General features: G+C 59.5%; 1 protein-coding gene across 3 annotated transcripts in view; it reads left to right on the forward strand.

Moving 5' to 3' along the window:
- The window catches only part of PEMT (phosphatidylethanolamine N-methyltransferase), a 67,536-nt gene that overhangs the window by 5,721 nt on the left and 41,226 nt on the right, over window positions 1-20,589 (forward strand). For 2 of the 3 annotated variants that reach the window (XM_090292006.1, XM_090292005.1), the window contains exon 2: window positions 7,049-7,156. In XM_090292006.1, coding sequence (XP_090148132.1) covers window positions 7,064-7,156 — 93 coding nt within the window. In that variant the 5' untranslated portion in view covers window positions 7,049-7,063. Of the gene's footprint in view, window positions 1-4,033; window positions 4,118-7,048; window positions 7,157-20,589 lie in introns of those variants that run through there. The other variant, XM_090292004.1, reaches the window with a different exon arrangement.

Consider the following 20,589-nt stretch of genomic DNA (forward strand, 5'->3'; position numbering starts at 1 on the left):
TCAGGGCTCCTAACCAAAAGCTGGCCAGTGCACGTCTCCTGGATTGGCTGAGGATGCCACGGGCATGCCGGGCTGCCCTGGGAGAGGTCGGGGTGGGGCCCTGGCTCCAAAGATACACTCTGCGGTGAAGGAGGGCCCTGCTGGACAACCCCTGTCCCCTTGGGCCTTCACCCCCACCCCACCCATTCCTCCTGCCCTTTGCTGCATCTGGTATGTGGGTGATCAATGTGACTTTGACTCTCTGGGCCCCTGCTGTTTATTTGGATGTCACAATGTGACCCTGGGTGCTGCTGACCTGTGGCCGGTCATTCCCTGAAGTGTTCTCAAATCCCTGAAGTGAACTTGCCCTGAGTCACTTCCTTACCAATCCGTAGGGTTGTAATAGCCGAGCCCGTTCGTTGGACCAAGGGGAAGCGTTCTTGGTTGCGGTAGGTAGTGCCTCTCCTGTTCACGCATGGAGCACTCTGCAGCCTGTGGCCTTAGAGGGGTCCCGCCTTAGAATTCCCTGGTAGAGAAAGACAGGACTTCTGCTGCTTTAATAGGGTTGGTGTGGAGAGGGGTGAAGGAGGGGACACCTCTCTGAGTGAGGACGGCACGCAGGCATGCAGGGGTAGCTGAGGGCCCCGGCCCTGCTCACACCTGGCCCTGTTCTGGGGTCTGCCCTGCAGCCCAGGGGGAGGAGGGAGGCCTGTCCTTTTGCACGGGCTTCATCTGGGGTGGGAAGTCCGCAGGGGCTCCCATCTGCCGCGACGCTTCTGCAGACCATGACTCATCCTGTTCTGCAGAGCAGGCCCTCTCCAGGCAACACAGGTCGCCTGTCACTCTCCAGGGTGACTGGGGTACCTGATACTTTCCTCCCATCAAGACAGGCTGACCCCAGGGCACAGGGACCCCAATGCGGGGGAATCGAGGTTTCAGTTTTGACCCAATTGGGAGGCCTGGCTGGATGCCAGTTGCTGCCAACTTCAGACGGTGCCCCTGGTTAGCCTCCCAGTGCCTCAGTTCCCTCCTCCACCTCTGCTCCCACAGAAGGTGAAAGAAGCACATTTCTTCTTTCTCATTTGCCTGGTCTCCTTGGGACGTTTATCCTTGCCCTGGGGCAGCAGCGGCCCCAAGCCCTGGCCTAAAGTCCCGGTTCCTGTCAGGGGTCTGGTGGGGGGGGGGCTGGGCTTGCCGGGCAGGCTCCGCTCTCAGCCTGGGGTGGGGGTGGGGCGGAGGGCGCTTTTCCCAGCCCCTGGCTTTCTTACTTGCAAAGTAGATGGAACAATAGTGCTTTTCTCTCGGGGTGGTTGAAAAGACTGCTGGAGATGAGGTATGTGAACTTGGAACTTTAAGTGAATGCGCCCGGTCTTGGGAACTGCCAGGCTCAGTATCTGTTGAATGACACTGAATTGAATTCTTGAAACCATTGAGAAGACACTGTTTACCCCACGGGCCGGTGGTGAGGTGGGGGACAGCATTCCCAGCTCCCAGTGCTGCTGGGGCGCTAACACTTTCCCCAAGAGGTGTGACTTGCACCTAGTGATGCACAGTCCTTAGTGTCCCGGGAGAGGTCTGACACGTGAACACTCCATCACCCCAGAGAGCCCCCGGCCTCGCTCCCACGAAACCACTGTCTAGGGAGCTGTGCCTTCTTAGGCCCTCTGAACAGCTCGCCTGGCTCTCGCCTTCCTGCTCCCGTCCCCAGGGCGGGGTTCTGGGCCGGCCACCATCTGCACCCTCTCCCCAGCACCTCACACTTCCCCTCCCTCCTCTCGCTTGGAGGCCCAGAGCTAAGGCACTTGGGGTTTGCCTGGGTCCCCTGAACCAGCCCCTGGCTCCCGCTCACTCCCAGTGAGACGTGACAAAGACCAGAGAACCCCAAGGCCATGTCGGCTGCGGGGCTCTGACCCTGGGCCTCGGGTGCTGGTTCAGAAAGCGGGAGCACTGAGGGCTTTACAGCTCCCAGGGAGGTGGGTGACGGCGGGAGCAAGCGTTTTACTCCTGTCTGCGGGGGGAACAGCCAGCCGACACACTGACTGCAGGGGCGCCTTCACTGTCTGAACTCAGCTGCCTGGTTGTGTTCCGTCCGGGGCAGGAGGGCGGGGGAGAGAGACCTCGCCCTCAAGAGGATGGCGCGGCAGAACTCTCCTTGAAGGGGGAGCCTGGCTAACAACAAAGTCCTTGTCTGCCGGCCGAACCGCCATGCAGACCCCATGGCGCTTTCAGTGCGAGAGCTGGCAAGTGTCAGGGCACCTGCAGTGCTCCAGGGTGTGGCCCGGAGACTCAGGGACCCTCCCAGGCCCTCAGGCGCTTTTGCAGGTGGGGTGGGGGTGGGGTGGGGGCAGCTTCTGGTGGTCAGGCAGCTCGTTGGTGGGGAGTGTCCCTTACGGAGTTGAGGAATGGGGACAATGGTGCCTGAGTGGGCAACAGAATTCAGGGAGGGCCAGGGGGCGTCCCTGAACACCTTGTACCTAGGTGTGCACCCCCGGGGACAGGCAGGTCTCAACTGGGGTGACCTGCCTTAAGTAGATTCCTGCCCCAGGGTGTCTAAGGACCCGTGGAAGCCCTGCCCTCTTCTTGGTGCGGCCGTCCCACCTCCTGCCAACGCTTGTGAACTTGCTGGGTTCTCAGCTTAAAAGATGCCATAAAAATACATATTTGTGAAGTGCAGCGTCTGGGCAGCTGGTGGCTCCGGCCATGCCCACAAGTCCAGCAGGATCTGCTGCCGTCCGCTGCTCACCTGCAGGATCCCCGCAGCGGCCCCAGGCCGGGTCCTGCCTCCTGCTGAGAGCCGGAGGGAGGGGCGCGTCCCAGGAGCACAGGTGGCCAAGCTGGAGGGCCCCTCAGAGAGCAGCTTTAGCTCCCGCTTTTCGCTAATGATTAAATGAGGGCCTGTGTTGGCCCAGCAAACATCTCCTCTCTGTGTCAGGCGGGAGGCACAGAAGATGGAGGAAAAAAGGCCCCTAGTCCAGAGAGCAGTTGCAGGATAGGGAGGGAGAACCAAATATTTGTAAAGGGGTGGGCGTGAAGGAGGCGAGGGAGGGGCCGTGGTGAGGGCAGAGGGGGTGCTTCCGCTGTGTCTTGAGGGGTGAATAGTGATTTGCTGGTGGGAGTTACAGAGGGAGAGAAGGCATTTCTGTGGAAGGTCCAGGGGGCCATGTTTGGTGAGGGTGAGGAGTGGGGCAGGAAGGCTGGCAGGTGAGGTGAATGGGGGTGAATCGCCACCTGTCGCTGAGTCTGCGAGCGGGGCCTTGGGTGCTGGGAGGCCGGGCGTGCAGGGCGTGGCAGGAAGTGTGGCTCTGGGCGCCCTCCTGAGGGCCGCTGGTTGTGCTGGCGTTCTGAGCAGGGAACCGTGCGTGGGGCAGGGGCAGGCTTGGGCAGGGGGTGAGATGGACGCCAGGTGGGAGGGGCAGCGGCGAGCGAGGCTTCCGGCTGGTGAGGGGCAGGTCCCTTCGCTCCCCGGAACGGGCGAGCAGGGCTGCCCGTGTCCCCAGTCCGGCCCCGCCCCCCGTAGGTCCTGACCCACCGGGCAGCCCCATCACAGCCTCTCCGTGGACAGGGCCTTGCAGTCAGACATGCTGAACAGCGTATGCAGGCACTTTGTGCTGACACATCATGGTGGGAGCGGAAGACTTCTTGAAATTTTTTGATATTTTGAGATTTTTTGATATTTTGTCGTTACATAAAATCACTATAAATTGAAAACTGCTTTGAATATTCTTTATGAAACTTTGATTTTCTTACCTTAGAATGTATTCTTCGTCGTTATTATGAAAGATAAAGGTACTGTATGCACAGCTTGCGAAAAATGGTAGTTTTCTATGTCCCGTATACAATGTGTTAATAAATGCTTCTTACCAGACAGAAGCTGGAATATCCTCTGGTTCAGCCCTGGGCTCTCGAGGCTCTGGGGCTGGGACATGGTGGTCTCTCCAGCTCAGTTCTGAGGCCTGTTCTAGTCGCTTGTCCATCACAAATGGTTGCACCTTGCCTGGTGTGTTCTCTAGGGGACCCTGAAGCTTCCTGCCACAGCCCAGGGCTTTGAGAGACCCTGCTCTGAGAGCTTTCAAGTCTCGGCAGCTCTGACTGAAGCTGGGGACAGCTGGGACAAGACAGAAGGAAGCAGGAAGGCCAGGTGTGGCTTGCATGCATGTTGTGTGGGTGTTGGGGATTCCCACGGGGGCCCAGAGGCTGCAGTCAGCCTGGGGCAAGGCTGCACCTCCAGCACCCCACTGTTGGCCCAGTGGTTCTCCTTTTGTCATTCGTTTATGAGTGCCTTGGTGTTCTCACATGGCCACTGTCCCTCAGTCATCTCACGCACACACTCACAGACTGTCATTGGCCCATTTGCTCTGAATTGGAGCGCGTGGTCTCTGCCTAGCTCTGCCCTTTGCCACAGAGAGGTCAGGGTTTGCTTCTGAGGAACTCAGGCTGGCTGGGCTAGGAGGCCCAACAAGGGAAGGACATGCCAGGCCATATCCGCCGCGCTCAGTGACTCTCCGTAACCTTCACACTGTCACACTCAGCAGCGCTGTCTGGGTGGCAGGCTGAGCTACGCAGGAGAAGGTCTTGGTGGGGCGAGTGGTGTGGAGGCCACTGCTTGCCCTCCCGGCTTGGGGACTAGGGGGCATCGGCTCCCCTGCCCCTCAAATGGGAGACAAGTATTTTGTGGAAGAAGGTCCTGTATCCTCAAGCAACAGGACAAACGTACCAGGAGAATAGACATGCGGGAAAGATCAGAACTCTGATGGACTTAGACTTGCTTTAGAGTTTAGACTTATTTTTACTTTGAGTTTCATGTGGTGAGTCACCAGGACATTCTCAATACTCTGGGTGCCTAACACCCCTTCTAACAAGAAAAAGAAAAGCAAAGAACAACACAGGGACTCAGTAAATACTTACCGCTCAGAACGTGGGAGGCATCTCTCCTTTTTTAAAGAAAGAACTCAATGTTGAAAGAATTAGCTGTTTTCCCCACTTGTTCCTAAAGGCAGAGGTTCTCAGCCATGGGCAGTTCTGTCCTTGGGGGACATTTGGGCATGTCTGGAGACATTTTTGGTTGTTGCCACTGGGGAAAGCTACCCGTATGGAGTCTTTGGAGGCCAGGGTGCTGCTGAACACCCCACTGTACAGAGGTGGCCCTGCCACAGTGACACAGCTCCAGGGTCTGCAGTTGAGGGGTGAGGTACCCTGCCCAGGTACAACAAGTACCATGAATTCAGGGTATTGCATGCCAGTCTCTGTTTAAACACACGGAGAAAGAATCTTTAGTCCTTGTGGTTCGGTGTTGTTTTCTAAGAATATTATATATGCTTTAGGAATTCTGCAGCTTGCCATGTTCAATTGACACGCTTTTTAGAATATCACATGTTGATACATGTATGTAGTTTATTTTTAATTCTGTAGCTTAGCTACTTTAGGAATAGGCTGCATTTTGTTTTCTTCCATAGATGGACATGTTGTCTCTCTTTTTTTAAATTTAAGAGCAGATCCTTACTAGAAATTTACATGCCTGTATTTCCTCCCTCCCCCACATCCCCTGCCTCCCCAACGGAGACAACTGTGTTCTTGACTTTTGCTTTGAAAACTTGAATCACTCCGACAGGCAAAAGCTGCCTCCTGTCCCTGGCTGTGACAGGGGCCTGCTATGTGCTCAGTGTGGCCTACTGCCATGTGCAGTTCATTTTCTTCCGAGACTTGACTTTCTTGCTCCTCATGTCTCAGATTCATCCTTGGAACTGTAGCTCACTCATTTCCCCTGCTGTTTAATACTCCACACTGTGAGCACTATCATGTGAAAAGTTCCGTTCTCCTCTGGGTAGATGAATGGGCTGCTTCCAGTTTAGTGTTACTTCAAGCGGTGCTGCTGTGAACTCTGCTGTGTGCGGGCATTTCTCCAGACTCTATACCCAGGAGGGGAATGCACATTTTTATACCTTTGTTTTCGAAGGAATTATGGAGATGTAGTTCTTTAATTTGCTTTCTTCACTTACATAACCTGTAAATACCTGGCCAACTCTTCTGTCAGGATGGAAGACCGCTTTGTTCAAGGTAGCGGGGCTGTGCCTTTATCTCTCCAGGCCCCTATCCTGGCTGCTGTTACTTTTCACCATCACATAACATGGTGTAATGAATGTCCTGAAAATCGTAGAGGGCAGTAACATTTTACATTCCAGAGGCAGGCAGGGGAGGGTAGCCATGCACCCAACGCCACACAACTAGGAGGGCAGAGCTGCGTTCACTCGGGGTGACTGACTCCTGGGGGCAGCACTCTGGAGGCCCTGGGCAGGGCAGCCAGGGAGGAACGCAACTGATTCCGAGTGCAGTGTGCTCTGGGACTCAGTTTCCCCTTCCAGTCGTAGCGACCGTAAAGCGAGAAGGGGGCACGACTCACACTAGGGGTCTCTGGAAGGCCATTATTCTTATTGCCACGACCTAGATGGATCCGTTTTCATTGGAAGTATGCAGACAGGAAGACCTTTGCACATGCACTTGGCACACATGTGAGTTGCTCTGGGCAGATGCCTGGGAGTGGGACTGGGGCCACGTGAGAACTCACCTCCTCAGCTCACAGCCCTGTGGACACTGAGGACTGTTGGCTGCTCAGGTGGTTGAGAAGATGCATGCCGGCTGCCTAGCTTGCGTTTCTCTGCCTGCTGGTGAGGCTCTGCCTCTCCTCAGGTTTGCTCTGGGGCCTCTGGCCGGCTCTGTAGGCTGCCGGTTGGTCGCAGTACCCTGGCGATGCAGACGCCAGGCCCAACGGGGTCACTTCCCTGTCTGGGCGCTGCACACTCATCCTCCGTGCCACTGGCTTCCTCGTCTGGCATCGCCCGGCTCCCGACGGTACAGCACAGTGATTGGGTTTGGCTCCTGATCATCAGCTTTATGTGATTACACTGTGGTAACCTTTGCTGGACTTAGATGTACCTGAGCCTCCGCGTGTGCTCCCAGAGGGTAACTTCTGAGTTCTGGGGGCTTGTTGCTCCTCGAGCTGTCCTGTGTGTGGGCTGGGTGGGGCCGGGAGGGGCTGGCGGGTCTCCTGCTGATGCTCGCTCTGTCCCTGCAGGCAGACCTCTGCGTGATGACCCGGCTGTTGGGCTACGTGGACCCCTTAGACCCCTGCTTTGTGGCTGCCGTCTTCACCATCATTTTCAATCCGCTCTTCTGGAACGTGGTAAGTACCCTCACCCTTCCACCGCCAGGCGGCTGTGCGGACCAGGAGCAGCGCCCCCTTCCTCCCTCTTCTGCCTGTGGCCAGGGTGGAATCACCCTTCCTGCTGGCACCTGGGTAGGGGACGCTGACCTGGGAAGCTCACAGTGTTCTGGCATCAGCAGGTGTCCCTGGGCTGCTGCAGGGGCGGCTGGGGCAGCAGGGCTGACTGCATGGGGCTGCCCCACTGTGTCCGGCGACCTCACTCCATCTTCTCATTGGTGATGTAGACTGTCTCAGGTTAGGGCTTCCCTTCCTCTCTGCATGCTATTCAGTGAAGCCACATTCTCCCATGAGTTCCCTGAACATGGTCATTTTTCCTAAACGAGGCTTCCTGCAGAATGGTTTGTACACCACTGGCCTGAGGTATGCTGGGGAGTGTGGACAGCCTGTGAAAAGTGAACACAGGAGACAGAGGGGGCAGAGGGCACAGGCAGGACGGCGCGGGGGGGGGGGGGGGCAGCCAGCGGTGGGAGGTGGCCTGGGCCCTCGGGGGGAGGCCTGGGGAGGACAGGCCCTCCTGCTGCAGCCTCTCCCTGAGATGCCCCCACCCCGAGCTCTGGGAGTTGCCAGTTGGGCCCTCCTGTGTCGCCGCCTCTGCAGGGATGGCAGGGTGCTCCGGGAGCTGCCGCTGGTGGTCCGTGGGGCTGCGTGCTTGGCTTTGCTGATGCAGAGCCCCGAATATCCTGTGGCCACCCTTGTGTGTAGCTGAAAGAATAAGGCCAAGCTCAGTGTTAGCAACGCCCTGTTCCAGACTGTTTTCGCTTCAGGGGACCCCTTGGTCCCTGGGGCAGAACAGGACGTTTTTCATCTAGTTTATGAGGTAGGGCTTTCATTCATCTAGGGAGGCTGGGAACACTCATCTCACAGAGGCGGTGTCATGAATGCACTGTCCCGGTCCTAAACATGCTGGACCTGCCCTGAGGTGGCTGGGCCAGTCTCCCGTGGGAAGGGACTTGAGGGACGTAGGGAGCTCTGAGGGACAGAGGTCCAGAGCTTGCTTTGTCAGGCCTCTGGGACCCTTGCCACACTCCCGGGAGGCCTCGACCCCTGACCCTGAGCCTGAGCTGGCCCTGACCTGATAGAGATCTCCCCACGAGAGCCGGTATAGGTGGGCGGCACCTGCAGGGCCCCTCTGCCCTCCGTGCTCACGTCTACTCCCCCTGGGCCCTGTACCCACTGCCCCACCTCACTTTCAGCAGCTGCAGCACTGGGCAGTGAAGGGGAAGAGGGTGGGCAGGCTGAACAATGGCCCCCAGCGAGGTCTGCGTCATCCTATCCTCTGAACCTGTGAATGTTCCCTTTTGGCAAAAGGGTGGGGCAGGGGGCTTTGTGGGAGTGATGAAGCAAGGGCTCTTCAGTTGGGGAGATTGTCCTGCGTATTGGGGTGGGTCCTAACTACAACCAGGTGTATCCTTGTGAGGGGGAAGCAGAGGGAGGTGTAGTGACGCTGGCCTTGAAGCTTGGGCTGATGTGGCCAAGAGCCAAGGAAGGCCACAGCCACCAGAAGCTGGAAGAGGGAAGGAATGGATTCTCCCCCAGAGCCTATGAAGGGAGGGAGGCCCTGCCACACACCTTGATTTGGGCCGCAACACTGATTTTGGACCCTGGCCTCTAGAGCTGTGGGAGAACATACTCCTGTTGTTGTGAAAGCCCTGGTTTGTGGTCATTTGTTACAGTAGCCGCAGGAAACTCATACAGGGTAGTAAGGGGCTGTTGATCCCTGCCGGCAGATACCGGGGTCTGCTGGGAATGTGCGACGGTCTGCCTAGTCCACAGGCTGGCCGTGACTGGTCGTGCCAGTCCTCCCAGTGCCGCGAGTATGGCCTGGCAAGTACAGGCAGGTGCTCTTGCACAAGCCCCTCAGCCATTTCCTGCAGGCCCATCCAACAGTGTGTTTTGTGAGCCCATTCTGAAGCTGTGCGGTGGCCCCAGCAGCACCCCTAAGAGCCGGGTGGTGAAGGTGCCTAAGGTCTGGAAGTCAGGCTGCTCAGGTGTGTGCGTTTGTCAAAGGCTTTGTTTTCTTCTGCCAAAAGTTTTCAATTTGCCTTGCTTTTGAAAAAAAACTATTCACTTGTCATTTGTGGGAGAGAGAGAGAGAGAGAGATCTTCAGAGTTGTTTTAGAATGAGGAACGTTCCAGAAACGTGCGGTTACATAGGCGGCTGCGCAGGAGAGCAGTGGCCAGGCCCTGGCGGGCCAGCCCCCGACCCCAGCCCTGTGACACGGGAGAGGCTGCCCCTGTGCAGCCGAGGTCGCTGGGGGACCCAGACGCAGCCTCCACACCGATGCTCAGCCTGTGGCGGGACTTGCTGTACCGAGTGCGTGGCCTGTGGTCTCCAGTACGTCGTTGCAGCAAAGGCTGGTATTCTCCCCTTCGGAAACCGGGGCTTGAAGCACCTCACGCCTTTCAGCCAGGCATTGTGCTGACATAGGAGCACTTGGCCTGGGCCTCAGGTGCTGTGCTTCTAGGAGGGGGACAGTGCATGAGTAAACACAGCAGGGGAAGGGAGGGCTGGGGAGGGCTGGGAGGGCTGGGCAGGGGTGAGCTTCCAGCAGAAAGCTGGCCCTCTGAGGGGAGGGAGCCCTAGGGTATTGGGGGAAGAGGAAACAGCAAGTTCAAAAGCCCTGGATGACTTCAAGGAACAGCCACTGGCTTGAGTCCACCAGAGGGTCCTGGAGGGCAGGTCAGAGAGGGGTGGGGACAGCAGCAAGGACTCTGGGCTCTGAGCAGGCAGCTGTGGGATGAGTCGCCCGGCCTGATGTGGGTTTCGGTGAGATCAGATGAGGTCAAGAGCGGAGCTGGGAGGCTGTCACGGCAGCGGAGGCCCAAGACACGGTGGGCGCGGCACCACAGAGGAGGAGGAGCAGTTAGCTGCTAGGCCCGGCTTGGGGAAGGGTCCCCTGGATTCACACGGCTTGGTTGGTGAGCTCCCAGGAGGAGGCATGGCTGGCTCCCCTGCGGGACCGACTGACGGAATAGTAACAAATACACATGTGCTGTAAGTGCCGAGCACAATCAGGATCCAAAAGACCTGGCGTCGCAGAGCTTCCGGGTTGGTGGCCACCTGGAGAAGTGGGGACAGAGGTGCACCCAGGGCACGGAAGTCCTCCCCCTAGACCTTGCTCCGTGCGCCTCTTCGATGTGGCTGTTGTTTCGTGTTCTTTAAAATCCTTTGTAAAAACCCAGTGAATAATCTGGTTTCCTGAGTTCTGTGAGGTGGGTAGATAGTGTCAGAATTGAGTAGAACCGTAGGACACCCAGGTGGGGAAAAGCTGGTGCAGACGGCGGAGAGTGTGGCCGTTTGCCGAGGTGGGACAGTGAGGGGCGAGGGCTGTGGAGGAAGAGCGCTCAGTGTCTGCCCTCCCAGGTTTTCAATGCCCATGAGACTCCAGGTGGATACAGAGGGCTGGGGGCGGTGTCTGAAGGAAGCACTGGAAAGGGGCTGCCCAGCCCTGAATCTGGCCTAACCCAGACCTGCTGACAGCTGGCGCCATTGTCTGCCCGCCTGGACGGAGCTCATGGAAGAGCCCCCAGGACGTTAGCTGGCCAGCTCGGCGCGGCGCGTCCCTCTGCTCTTCCCTCCCCTGCTCCCAGCAGCCAGCGTGTTAGAACCCCCGCTGCTAGCATCCTGGTCCCGAGGCCTCCGGCTCCGTGTTCCTCGTCCCAAGGAGGCTTGCTGCCCCCCTCTTCTCAGTTCGCTGGGGAAACTTGAACATTGCTGACCCTCGCTCTTTGTGGGCACCTTCCCTCCGTGTACCCCGCCTGCTTCTCCAGCTCACAGTCTGCTGCTCCCTGTGAGACTCCTCTTCCTCTGCCTGTCTGTCACTCACTCGGCAGGTGTGCGTGGAGAACCGCTGTGTGCCACCCACGCACCATGGGAGCCCGCGGGAGCCGCTGGGCAGCAGGTGCAGTCTCTGTTCTCGGTCTGTAATTAAAATCGTGAAAAGACGGGGTGCTACAGAGGGACTCACTGGAGATTCTCCCTCCATCCTGGTGTGCCAGGAGCATGGGTCCAGGTGTTGTGGCCCTGCCTGGGTGTGTCAGATCCAAAAAGAATCTCGCTCTTTGGACTCCAGCCAAGGCTTCCTTGATTGCTGTCCTCCGACGTCTGGGAGAAGGAGGCAGCCCTGGCCCAGGGGCCCAGGGGAGGGCTCCAGGGTGCATATTCACTCCCGTCTCTTGCCCACCCTCCCAATACGGCTCTCCTGCTCAACTTGGGGCCACCACCCTCATGGGGCAGCAGGCGCTGCCTGCCACGCCCTGTCCTCACGAGCCTTCCCTGCCACGCCCCCTCGCCATGCACACTTGCTCACTCACACATGGTAAACACAGGGCCAGAGGCTCATCCCTACCCAGTGCCCCGATTGGGTAGGGGTGAGCAATTGCTCAGGGGTGCTCTCTTGTCCAGGAGGAAGCGTGAGCTCTTGCCTGGCCCGTGAGCCTCCTGCCCTTCCCTGGTGGTCCGGCCTCTCCACCAGACCCCCTGTGCACCTGCGCTGCTGCTTCCAGGCTGCCATCCCTGCCCCTCACGGCCCCCTCCAGCCCTGTCCTCTCGGTCAGGGCTGCTGATCTTGGCAGCGGAGGTGTCTGGGCTTCCTGTGCACTGCGGGGTGTTGAACCATGTCCCTGGTCTCCACCAACGGTGTGTCACTAGCAGTCCCGAGTCCTGACAGCCTTAAATGGCTCCATACGTTACCGGGGCCCCCGAGGGACTCGGGCGCCCTGTTGCTCTGAGTGAGGCAGCCCTGGGCGCCCGCGGCTTGTGCCTGTGTGCGCCACTGCGTGGCCCGCGTCTTTCTCAGCCGAGCACTGAGAGAGCTGATGCAGGGCCTGCGTTGCCCCCCGTGCCCAGTCTGGCGCGTGCCAGGCACCGTGTGCTGCGTGCGGGGCAGAGCATCCCCCTGGCCTTGGGCTTGTGCGCCCAGCACCCCTCAGAGATGGGCCTGCAGGCAGTGCTTGCTGGCTCCTGAGCAGGGCTCCTGCCCAGCTTTCTGTGTGGCCCCTGGTGGGTGAGGGCCCTCTCCCTCTGGGACGTGTGCATGTACGTGCCTGAGTGCAAAGGAAGGGGCCTGCGGGGCTTCCCTCTTCCCGGTACCGCGTGGAGGTGATGGCGGCTGGAGCACTGCCGCTCCCGGGCCCCGGCCCACAGCCAAGCGAGCCTGTGCTCCCAACGTGCGGCCCGGAGCTCTCACCCCCGCTGTGTGCAAGAGAAAGTGCTCACGTGCTTCGGTGTCGAAGGCAGACTGCTTGTCATGGACACCAGAGCTGACTGCGGCGTGTCCGCATGTGTGGACGCTCTGGTAAGCTCGGTGGCTTTGTAGACAGGTGACCATGTTGTTAATCTTCTACATGGGGCCCCTTGAGGGAGTGAAGGGGTCATTAATAACCCTGCCAGGACAGCACGTGTAAGTGGGGACGGCCCTGGCACATGGGGTTCTTCAGCGTTGAGGGTGTGCCTCTGAGGTGGTGCTCTTCCAAGCCCCCAGCCCACTCTGCCCCCCGCCCGCAGCATGTCCCCTCACGCACGCCCACGCCTCTGTTTGCTCTTCCTTCCGCCTGAGGCCCACCGCCCTTCAAGGGTCCGCATGTGACCCCCAGGTCACTGCCCTCCTCGCCCCCACTCCTCAGCGGAGCCTCGGACGCCTCTTCCTGAGGCTGGGGTCTGGGCTCCCTCACACATGCTCCATGGCACGTGTATTTACTGGGTGGGGTGCTGAGAAAGGCCATGGTTCGCCTTCCCAGTCAAACCGCGGCCAGAGCCCCGCTGGGCCCTGCTGGCGTGTGCAGGGCCCACGTCTGGGCAGGACAGCCAGCCCGCCCCTTGGCCCCGGGCTTTCCTGGGTGCAGCCCTGGAGTCCCTCCGTCCTGGCTAGCTGCCCTAGGGAGTGACCAGGGAGGGAGGTCCCTCCTGGAGGGTGAGATTGGCGGGGTGAAGGGGAGCTGCGGCAAAGCCTCCGTTATCCTTCCAAGGGCTGGGCCCTGGGGCTGGTGGTCTGAGCACGGCTGCGGGCTGGGGAGGGAGCAGGGCCGCAGGCCGGTAGGTGGCACTGTGGGCAAGGGGAGGGACTCCGGGCTGCACTCCAGGCCCAGGGAGGCACCCAGAGGGCTGGCAGGTGGGTGGGCTCCGTCGCCCGCCCTGCCCCGGACGCCTTCTGCCCCCTGATGCCGCCAGTGTGCCCTGGCTGTGCTGCCTTAGCTCAGAGCCCCAGTCAGCAATCTGCTGGCTCATTTTGGGGTGTCCTGGGGGATCCCCACGGGTGCTAGGAAACTGGCCGTGCAGATGCTTTGGGCTGAAGCGAGGGAACCAGCCTGCTACCAGGAGGGGGTCCGGGTCCACGCCCTCTGTCCACAGCGCCTGTGGGCCTGCGTTTCACCCTCCCTGAGTGAGGACCTCAGCTCAGGTCCTGTCCAGCTTGGAAATGCTGGAATCCACTCACTTTACCAAGACCTCTCTGGGGTGGCCCGTGCTGGACCCAGGGGACAGACATGGCACCTTCCCTCCTTGAACTGGGATTGGATTACCAATAAAGCTCTTAGTTAGAGGCCGTATCTAGAACACAGGCCTGAGAGGGGGGCATGAGGCCCCCTGGCGTGCGGGTGGCACAGGGCCTGCTGGGGTGATGGCTGAGCTTTCCAGGGGAGCGTCCGGGGTGGGAGGTAGGGGAGTAAGAGCAGAGAAGACCAAGGAAGGGGGGTGTGTTGGGAGAGAAGGTGGAGGGCGGATCCCAGATGCTGGCCTGCACACCGATTGTCTTTTGGAGTCTGGTGGTGAGTGTGAGCATGCCAGTGTGTGAGCGTGGGTGTGTGTGGGCAGGCATGTGAGTGTGCGCGTGTGACTCACGCCGACCCACAGCGGGGTTGGGATGGGGGCGTGAGCCAGGCAGTCTGAGACCCTTGCTTTCATCTGGCTGGGAAATCTGGCTCCCAGGGCCTGGCTGCATCCCCACGGGGCTCTGAGCTGGCGTTTCTGCGTCAGGAACATCCTCCTCGGCCAGCGCGAGTCTAGCATCTGCAGGAACGCTGAGCTGGACCGAGATAACCTGTAAGCGTTTTTCTCTGAGCACAGCTGGCTGATGGGGACCTTGGCTCTGGGAGTACAGGACTCTTCTAGCCAGCAGGCCACTTGTCCCTTCCGACTGATGTCACCTGGGACATTGTAGCACCCCTGGATCTGCCCCAGCTACGCTCAGAGCTGGGTTCCTGCAGAAGTAATAGTGTGTCTGGCCTTGGCTCCATGGTGGGGGACAGTTGGCTCCATGGTGGGGGACAATCTCTCCTTGTCACCAAGGACCCATGCTTCTCCTTTGGCCTTGATGTTGGCATCTGTGTGACGTTCTTTTCTGAGCCAGGGTGAGATAAGTGTCTCCCCCGGGAGCAGCCTTGCCTGCCCCCTGCTCCCCGCCTGTCCCCATGGTCCTGTCCAGCTCTGAATGGTCTTAATGGAGAGCCACACCAGGCAGCAGCATCACTCTGGGGGGCTGCTGGTGGCCTGCCAGGGGAGCCTCGTGCCCTTGGCCAGTGTCCCCGCGACATGCAGATGAGAGTGTCTGAGGTGCCTCGGGCTGGCTCAGCTCCCAGTCCCTGCCAGGATGGCGCCGAGTGACAGTTACAGACAAGAGGGAAGCAAGAGGGGGAGGCTCTCCCCGTCCAAGCTCAGGCTGGGGACATCTTGACTGAGCAGGTTTCTCCCATCAGCTCACCCTCCCCTCAGTTTTTAACATTCTAGAGGTGGGGTTGGAGCGTCCGCGGTGTGTGGGGAGGGGTCTGAGCGCAGTGGCTGCGGCGATGGTCTTTGGTCCTGGCCTCTGCAGCTGCCAGGCACGTGCGTGGCACCGCGGTGGCTGAAGCCCCGGAGCATGCTCTGGGGTGCGTGGTTTGGGGTCCGTGGTCTCAGGATCCTTCCCGGGCTGGGGGCGGGGCAGATTTCCTTGGACACTCCCAGCATGTGGGACCCTCCTATTTAGATGCCTTTGCAGAGCCTGTGGCCTGATTCAGGTTAGATGAAGGGCTTGGGAGGTCATTCGCAAACCAACCCCTCCATAGGGCACAGCCCCTGCCACCCCTGCCCTCCCCATTCTGCAGATGCCGGCTTCCCTCTGACCCCCTGCCTCTGTGTCGTCTGCTCCCTCTCCCTAGAAGGGCCTCCCCATCCTGCTGCCCTGTTCCTTTACAGGCCTCTACTGGTCCTTCAGCCCCCACCCCCCAGCGGGCATGGGGAGCAGAGGCTAGCCCAGCGTCAAGAGGGGTGTGCAAAGGTGTCACTCCTTCCTTGCGGGCGAGCCCTGGGTGGGCAGGCAAGGTGGTGCCTTCCTCTCCACCTGTGAGGAGGCAGGGCCTCAGGAGTGAACAAGAGGCACCTGGGAGCCACCTGGCCGCGCTTTTGGCTTTGCCCTTTCCCAGGCCTTCTTCTGAGTCCAGGTGAGAGTCAGGGAAATTTCCAAGGCTTGGCTCTTTGTCTCATTTCACTGCGAGCTTGCTCTGCGACCTGGCAAGTCCCTGTGCGGAGTCAGGTGCCTGTTGTCTGAGGCTCTGGACACCCGGACAAGGCTGTGCCCGTGTGCAGGTGGGCGCCTGCCGGCTGATGCCCCTTTGCTCCTTGTTGCTTTGTCCCACGGCCCCCTCCTGAACATGCTCTGAGGTGAACCCACCTGTGTCTCTGGGGAGACGGCCCCCTTGGGGTGCAGAGCTGTGAGGGGGGCGCACACTGCCCTCCCTGCCACTGCAGTGTGACCCCAGGACTGATCCTGGCTGGCCACTGAGGGCGCACCCAGCCGGCGTGCTCACAGGCAGAGGGGCCTGCGGCGAGGGGGCCAAGCCTGCAAGGATGGTCCCGTGACTGCGGGGGTTCTCCTTCCCCAGGTGCTCCTTCAGCTCAGAAAAGGAGCACGCTGCTTGCACCCAGCAGGGTTGGGGCTGAGTCTGCCCTGCCTGCTGGCTGTGGCTGCCCATCTTCAGTGCCGCCTCTGCCTCTCCCCTGCCGGTCTGAGACAGGCCATTTCCCTTTCACAAGGTGCCAGACGCACGAGCACCCGGCAAGGTTCTCTTGCCTCAGCTTGGAGGGCACTGGTGAAGAGCGTGCTGAGAGAGGCATGACCAGGGGAGCTGTCCTGTGCAGGCCCTGGACATGGTCACAGGCGGGGGGTCAGGGTGGTGGCATCGCTCTGTTCTCAGCACGTCTCCCCACCAGCCTTGGAGGGTGGGAACCGAGGGGCTGCTGCTGCAGGGAGAGGGCAGAAGAGCCCTGAGCAGGAGCATTGACTGCTCAGCACTGGCTGTCGTGAGAGTGACCGTTACGTTGTCCTCAGCACCCCCACTGGATGGATTCATTTGGCCGGCCCCTGCTGTGGTCAACCCCAGATTGTTCAGCAGCAGCAGCTAAGGACCAGAGAGGTTGCTTGACCTGCCTAGGTCACACAGCTAGGCGTGCATAGGTGAGCCTGGCAGCTGGGGCTCCCACTCCTGTGCATTATCCACCCCCGAGCCTACCCCCTGGTAGGCTTGCCTGGTGCAAACACAGCCCTAAATGGCAGCATGGCCTGGCGCCGATGGGGCAGAGTGCAGGGGTCTACTGGCAGAAGAGGCCTTCAGAGCACCTGTTGGAATCCGACCTTGGGGCCCCTCCCCCCCGGAGCCTGGGGTGCTTGTGTGCACACTGCACTGACTTCTTGACGGCCCGGTTTCCTGGCTGGTGTTTGCCCTGCCTGAGTCAATATTCCGACTGCACTTGGACTTTCTGAGGGCAGAAAGGGCTGCACATGGGGCTGCCACGAGGGGCAGCCACCTGGAAGGGATGCCTCTCCTGGGGGCAGGGTGGATGCAGGTGTCCTCAGGCCTGTCCTTGGTCTGTTCAGTCCCAGGAGCCCCACATAGTTGAGCTTCCCTGCCCCACCAGACCCCCCACCCAGCCAGTCCTCCCTGTCCATCTCGCCAGGCCAGGAGAGGGGTGTGGGCCTCTGAGCACGTGAGCTTGTCCTGTCCGTGGTGCCTCCTAGCCGAGGGTCCTGGGGGAAGACCACTGACTTTCCTGAGCCTCAGTTTCTTCACCTGTAATATGGGCACAGCAGTCAGGGCCTCCCTGGTGTTGGAGGGTTGGACAAGATCGTGACAGCACAGCGCCAGAGCCGGCTGAGAGGGCGGTAGCCCTCCTCTCCCTTTTCTCGCCTCCCAGCACTTCTGTCGGCTCTCCGTGGCGTTGCTGTGGCCTGGCTGCCTTGGGGCTTCTGTTGTGGAGCTGCCCTGTGGCTGAAGTCCTCATGGTGGGCTCAGGCAGGGCGGCAGGGCCTTGGCACCCAGCTCGGGATCCAGCCGCCTGGGTCCAAGTTGTGGGCAGCTACTGACCGTGCGACCTCAGGCAAGGTCCGCACCGAAGCTCAGGCCTCAGTTTCCTGCTTTGTGAGACGAGGTCACTGTGGGTCCGGCCCCGGGCTGTGGGGAGACGTGGCCCGCAGAGCGGTGCTGGGCAGTCCTCCAGGTCGCCTGGCCAGGGCCCAGGAAGTGTCTGCTGACTAGGATGCCCACTGGCCTTGCTGATCGTGTGATTTGACCTTGTGGTGGAAGGAAGGGGCAGGGGAGGTGGTGGAGATGGGGAAGACGCACCCGTGTTCTGGCCTTCACTGGTCACACTGCACATTGGCCACTGGGTCCCAGGATTCATGGCCCAGGGGAAGGGCCTATGGGTTATGGGAAGTTCCAGGAAGGCTGGGGACAGTGGCGGGAGCTGAAGCTGGCAGAGTGGCTTTGTGGGTCTTCTGAGGAGTTTGTACGTGCTGCTGGGGGTGGAGGGGCAGGAAGCCAGTGAAGGGGCTGCACGGTCCTTGTGAGAATCAGTGACCTGGTCTGCGCAGGGTTTGGAACTGTGCCCATCAGTGTTCATGCAGGTGTGTGCTGTGGCTGCGCTGGAGTCCCATCCCAGGCGGCGGAGAGGCCGCGTACACTCTGTAAATGCTGGCTGAATAAAAGAATGAATAGATGTTATGCCTCTTCTTTCACTTCTGTGCTGAGAGTTCTTTTTTTTAATCTGCTGAAGTCATATTGATTGATGCCGATGGAAAGCTGCCACAGAAGGGCTCCGGTGCCGTGCCCAGCTAGGGCGAGCCCCCAGCCCTGCTGGCAGAGCACGGTGCCCGCCAGACCGCGTCCTGCGCACTCAGCCGGCTTATGCTGCTGCGGGGCTGCTTCTGAAGCCCAGCCCCGTTCCCTCCAATGCAGACTGAGGTGCTTACACCTTCCAGCCTCTTTATTGACTGTTAAGCCCATCACCCGCCCATGGATGGACAGAGACGCGGGTCTCACACTGCAGCTGGTGGCAGAGGTAAAGGGGTCCAGGTCTCCCAATGCTGTCCCCCTTACATTGAAAGCCACACCCTTCTGCACAAGGTGTGTCTGCAAGAGAAACGGACGAGAGGAGCTATTGAAAGCACCTGTGGCTGCTCTTGGCTTGCAGGATTCTGCGCCAAGGCCTCCTGGTGTGGCCTCAGCCTGCCTCTGGGGGTGCAGGTCAACTGCCCCCTCCCACAGAAGACTCTGACTCTCCAGTCTGGAGCAGCCCCGGCCTCTGGCAGGGTGTGTGTTGGGCAGCAGGAGAGAGGAAGAATCAACTCCCCGATGCAGCCCATCAGCTGCTGTGGCTGGAATATGGCATCTTTCAGGACAGGCAAAGCGGAAAATAAAGGGATCCATACAAGGGTTTCTACATTTTGCTAGACTTCCCAGGTAGAGGCGCAGAGTCAGACAGAGCTGTGAGCCTCGCTCTGCTGAGTTGCCGGCTGTGGAGGGCGCTGCGGAGGGTCCTGGGGGCAGTTCTCTAGGAGGAGGCCGTGTGATGAGCAGGGAGGGCAGGGGAAGGGCTTTCCTGGGCCTCAGCGTCTGTGGGCTTGAAGGATGCACAGTCAGAGTGCTCGGGGGGCGAGGCAGCCAGGAGCACGGGTTCGAGGGTCGTCTCTGAAACAAGCCTGGGTGGTGGTCAGAAGCGCCCAGTGTTTGGAGCACCTCAGCCTCCGCTCACTCGCAGACCTGCCCACCGCCTCCCTGGGAAATGGGGCAGTGCAGGTGGAAAGCGAAAGGTCAGCATTGCTGCAGCTAAGCCCTGGACAGCGCTCTGAACTCAGACAGTGACCTGGGGGCTTCCGCTACAGGTGGTAGGCAGAAGGGAATTCAAGGGCATCATCTCGGGGGGCTGCTGGCGCCCCGATCCCTTGTTGTCTGGCTCTCGGTCTGACCTGTGGCTGCTGGGACCCTGAGAGCTCCATCCCCAGAAGACTGTGGAGAACTCACAGCCTTCCTAATCCTCAGCCCAGAGGTGTCCTTACACCTGAGCGGAAACCTGCAGAAACTCTGATTTCTGGAGGTGGGTGATGGGGGGCTGGGCCCCGCAGTCCCCGGATGAGAGGCCTTGAGCGTTTCTCCAGGCCCACAGAAGGACAGGCGGTCCCCCAGCCAGGTAGACAGGAGCAGCTTGTTCAGAAGACACTGTTCCCTGGGTGTGGATTTGACACCTTCCACCGCCTGAGCCGAGACAGCCCCTCCCTGGGAGCTTAGAAAGGCAGGTGTGAGATCCACTGGCCTAGTTTTATTTTTTTTAATATTTATTTATTTATATTTATATTTATTTTTATAGATTTAGATACCAGGGATGGATTGCAGGTTTTCCTTTATTAAATTAAAAAAAATAACAGTTTATATTCAACATGATTTTGATTAGTTTCAGGTATACACATAGTGGACAGTTATGCACTTTGTAAAGTGCTCTCCCCCATGTTTCCAGCACTGCCTTGGCCTAATTTTAGACCTTGGGTCTCCGTGTGAAAACAGCAGCAGGACCATTAGGAAGAAAGAAAAGAACAACGACAGCCTGGCCTCGTCCCCTTGTTAATGGTGAAGCAAATGGTTGATTAAAAAAAAAAAAGATTTTATGTGTTATTTTTAGAGAGAGGGAAAGGGAGGAAGAAAGAGAAGGAAAGAAATGTCAATGTGTGGTTGCCTCTTGCGCACCTCACCACCCAGGCATGGGCCCTGACTGGGAATCGAACTGGCGACCCTCTGGTTTGCAGGCCGGCGCGCCGTCCACTGAGCCATACCAGCCAGGGTTTTTGTCCCATCATTTAAGTCACACATGTTCTTCCTAAAGTCATGCACAGGTGGCCTTGCCTGTTAGCCGCACAGGCGTGGGGCCTGAGCTCCGGCCAGGCTGCTGCCCTGTGGCCCCTGAGGCTGCACTTTTCAGGACCCTACACTTCTTCCATTACTTCTGACCCCCCTCAGCTGTCGCCTCCTGCCTGACCCGCCCCCCCCCCCCCCCCACAGTCAGGCGTGTGGGCCTGAGACACCCCAGCCCTGGAGCGGAGACCCGTGAAATGCTGCAGAGCCTTCCCTGCCATGGAGATCAGAGACCATCG

Source organism: Furipterus horrens, unplaced genomic scaffold, assembly GCF_987537825.1.
Source record: "Furipterus horrens unplaced genomic scaffold, mFurHor1.1.pri manual_scaffold_11, whole genome shotgun sequence".
In the NCBI taxonomy this organism is placed as follows: Eukaryota; Metazoa; Chordata; class Mammalia; order Chiroptera; family Furipteridae; genus Furipterus; species Furipterus horrens.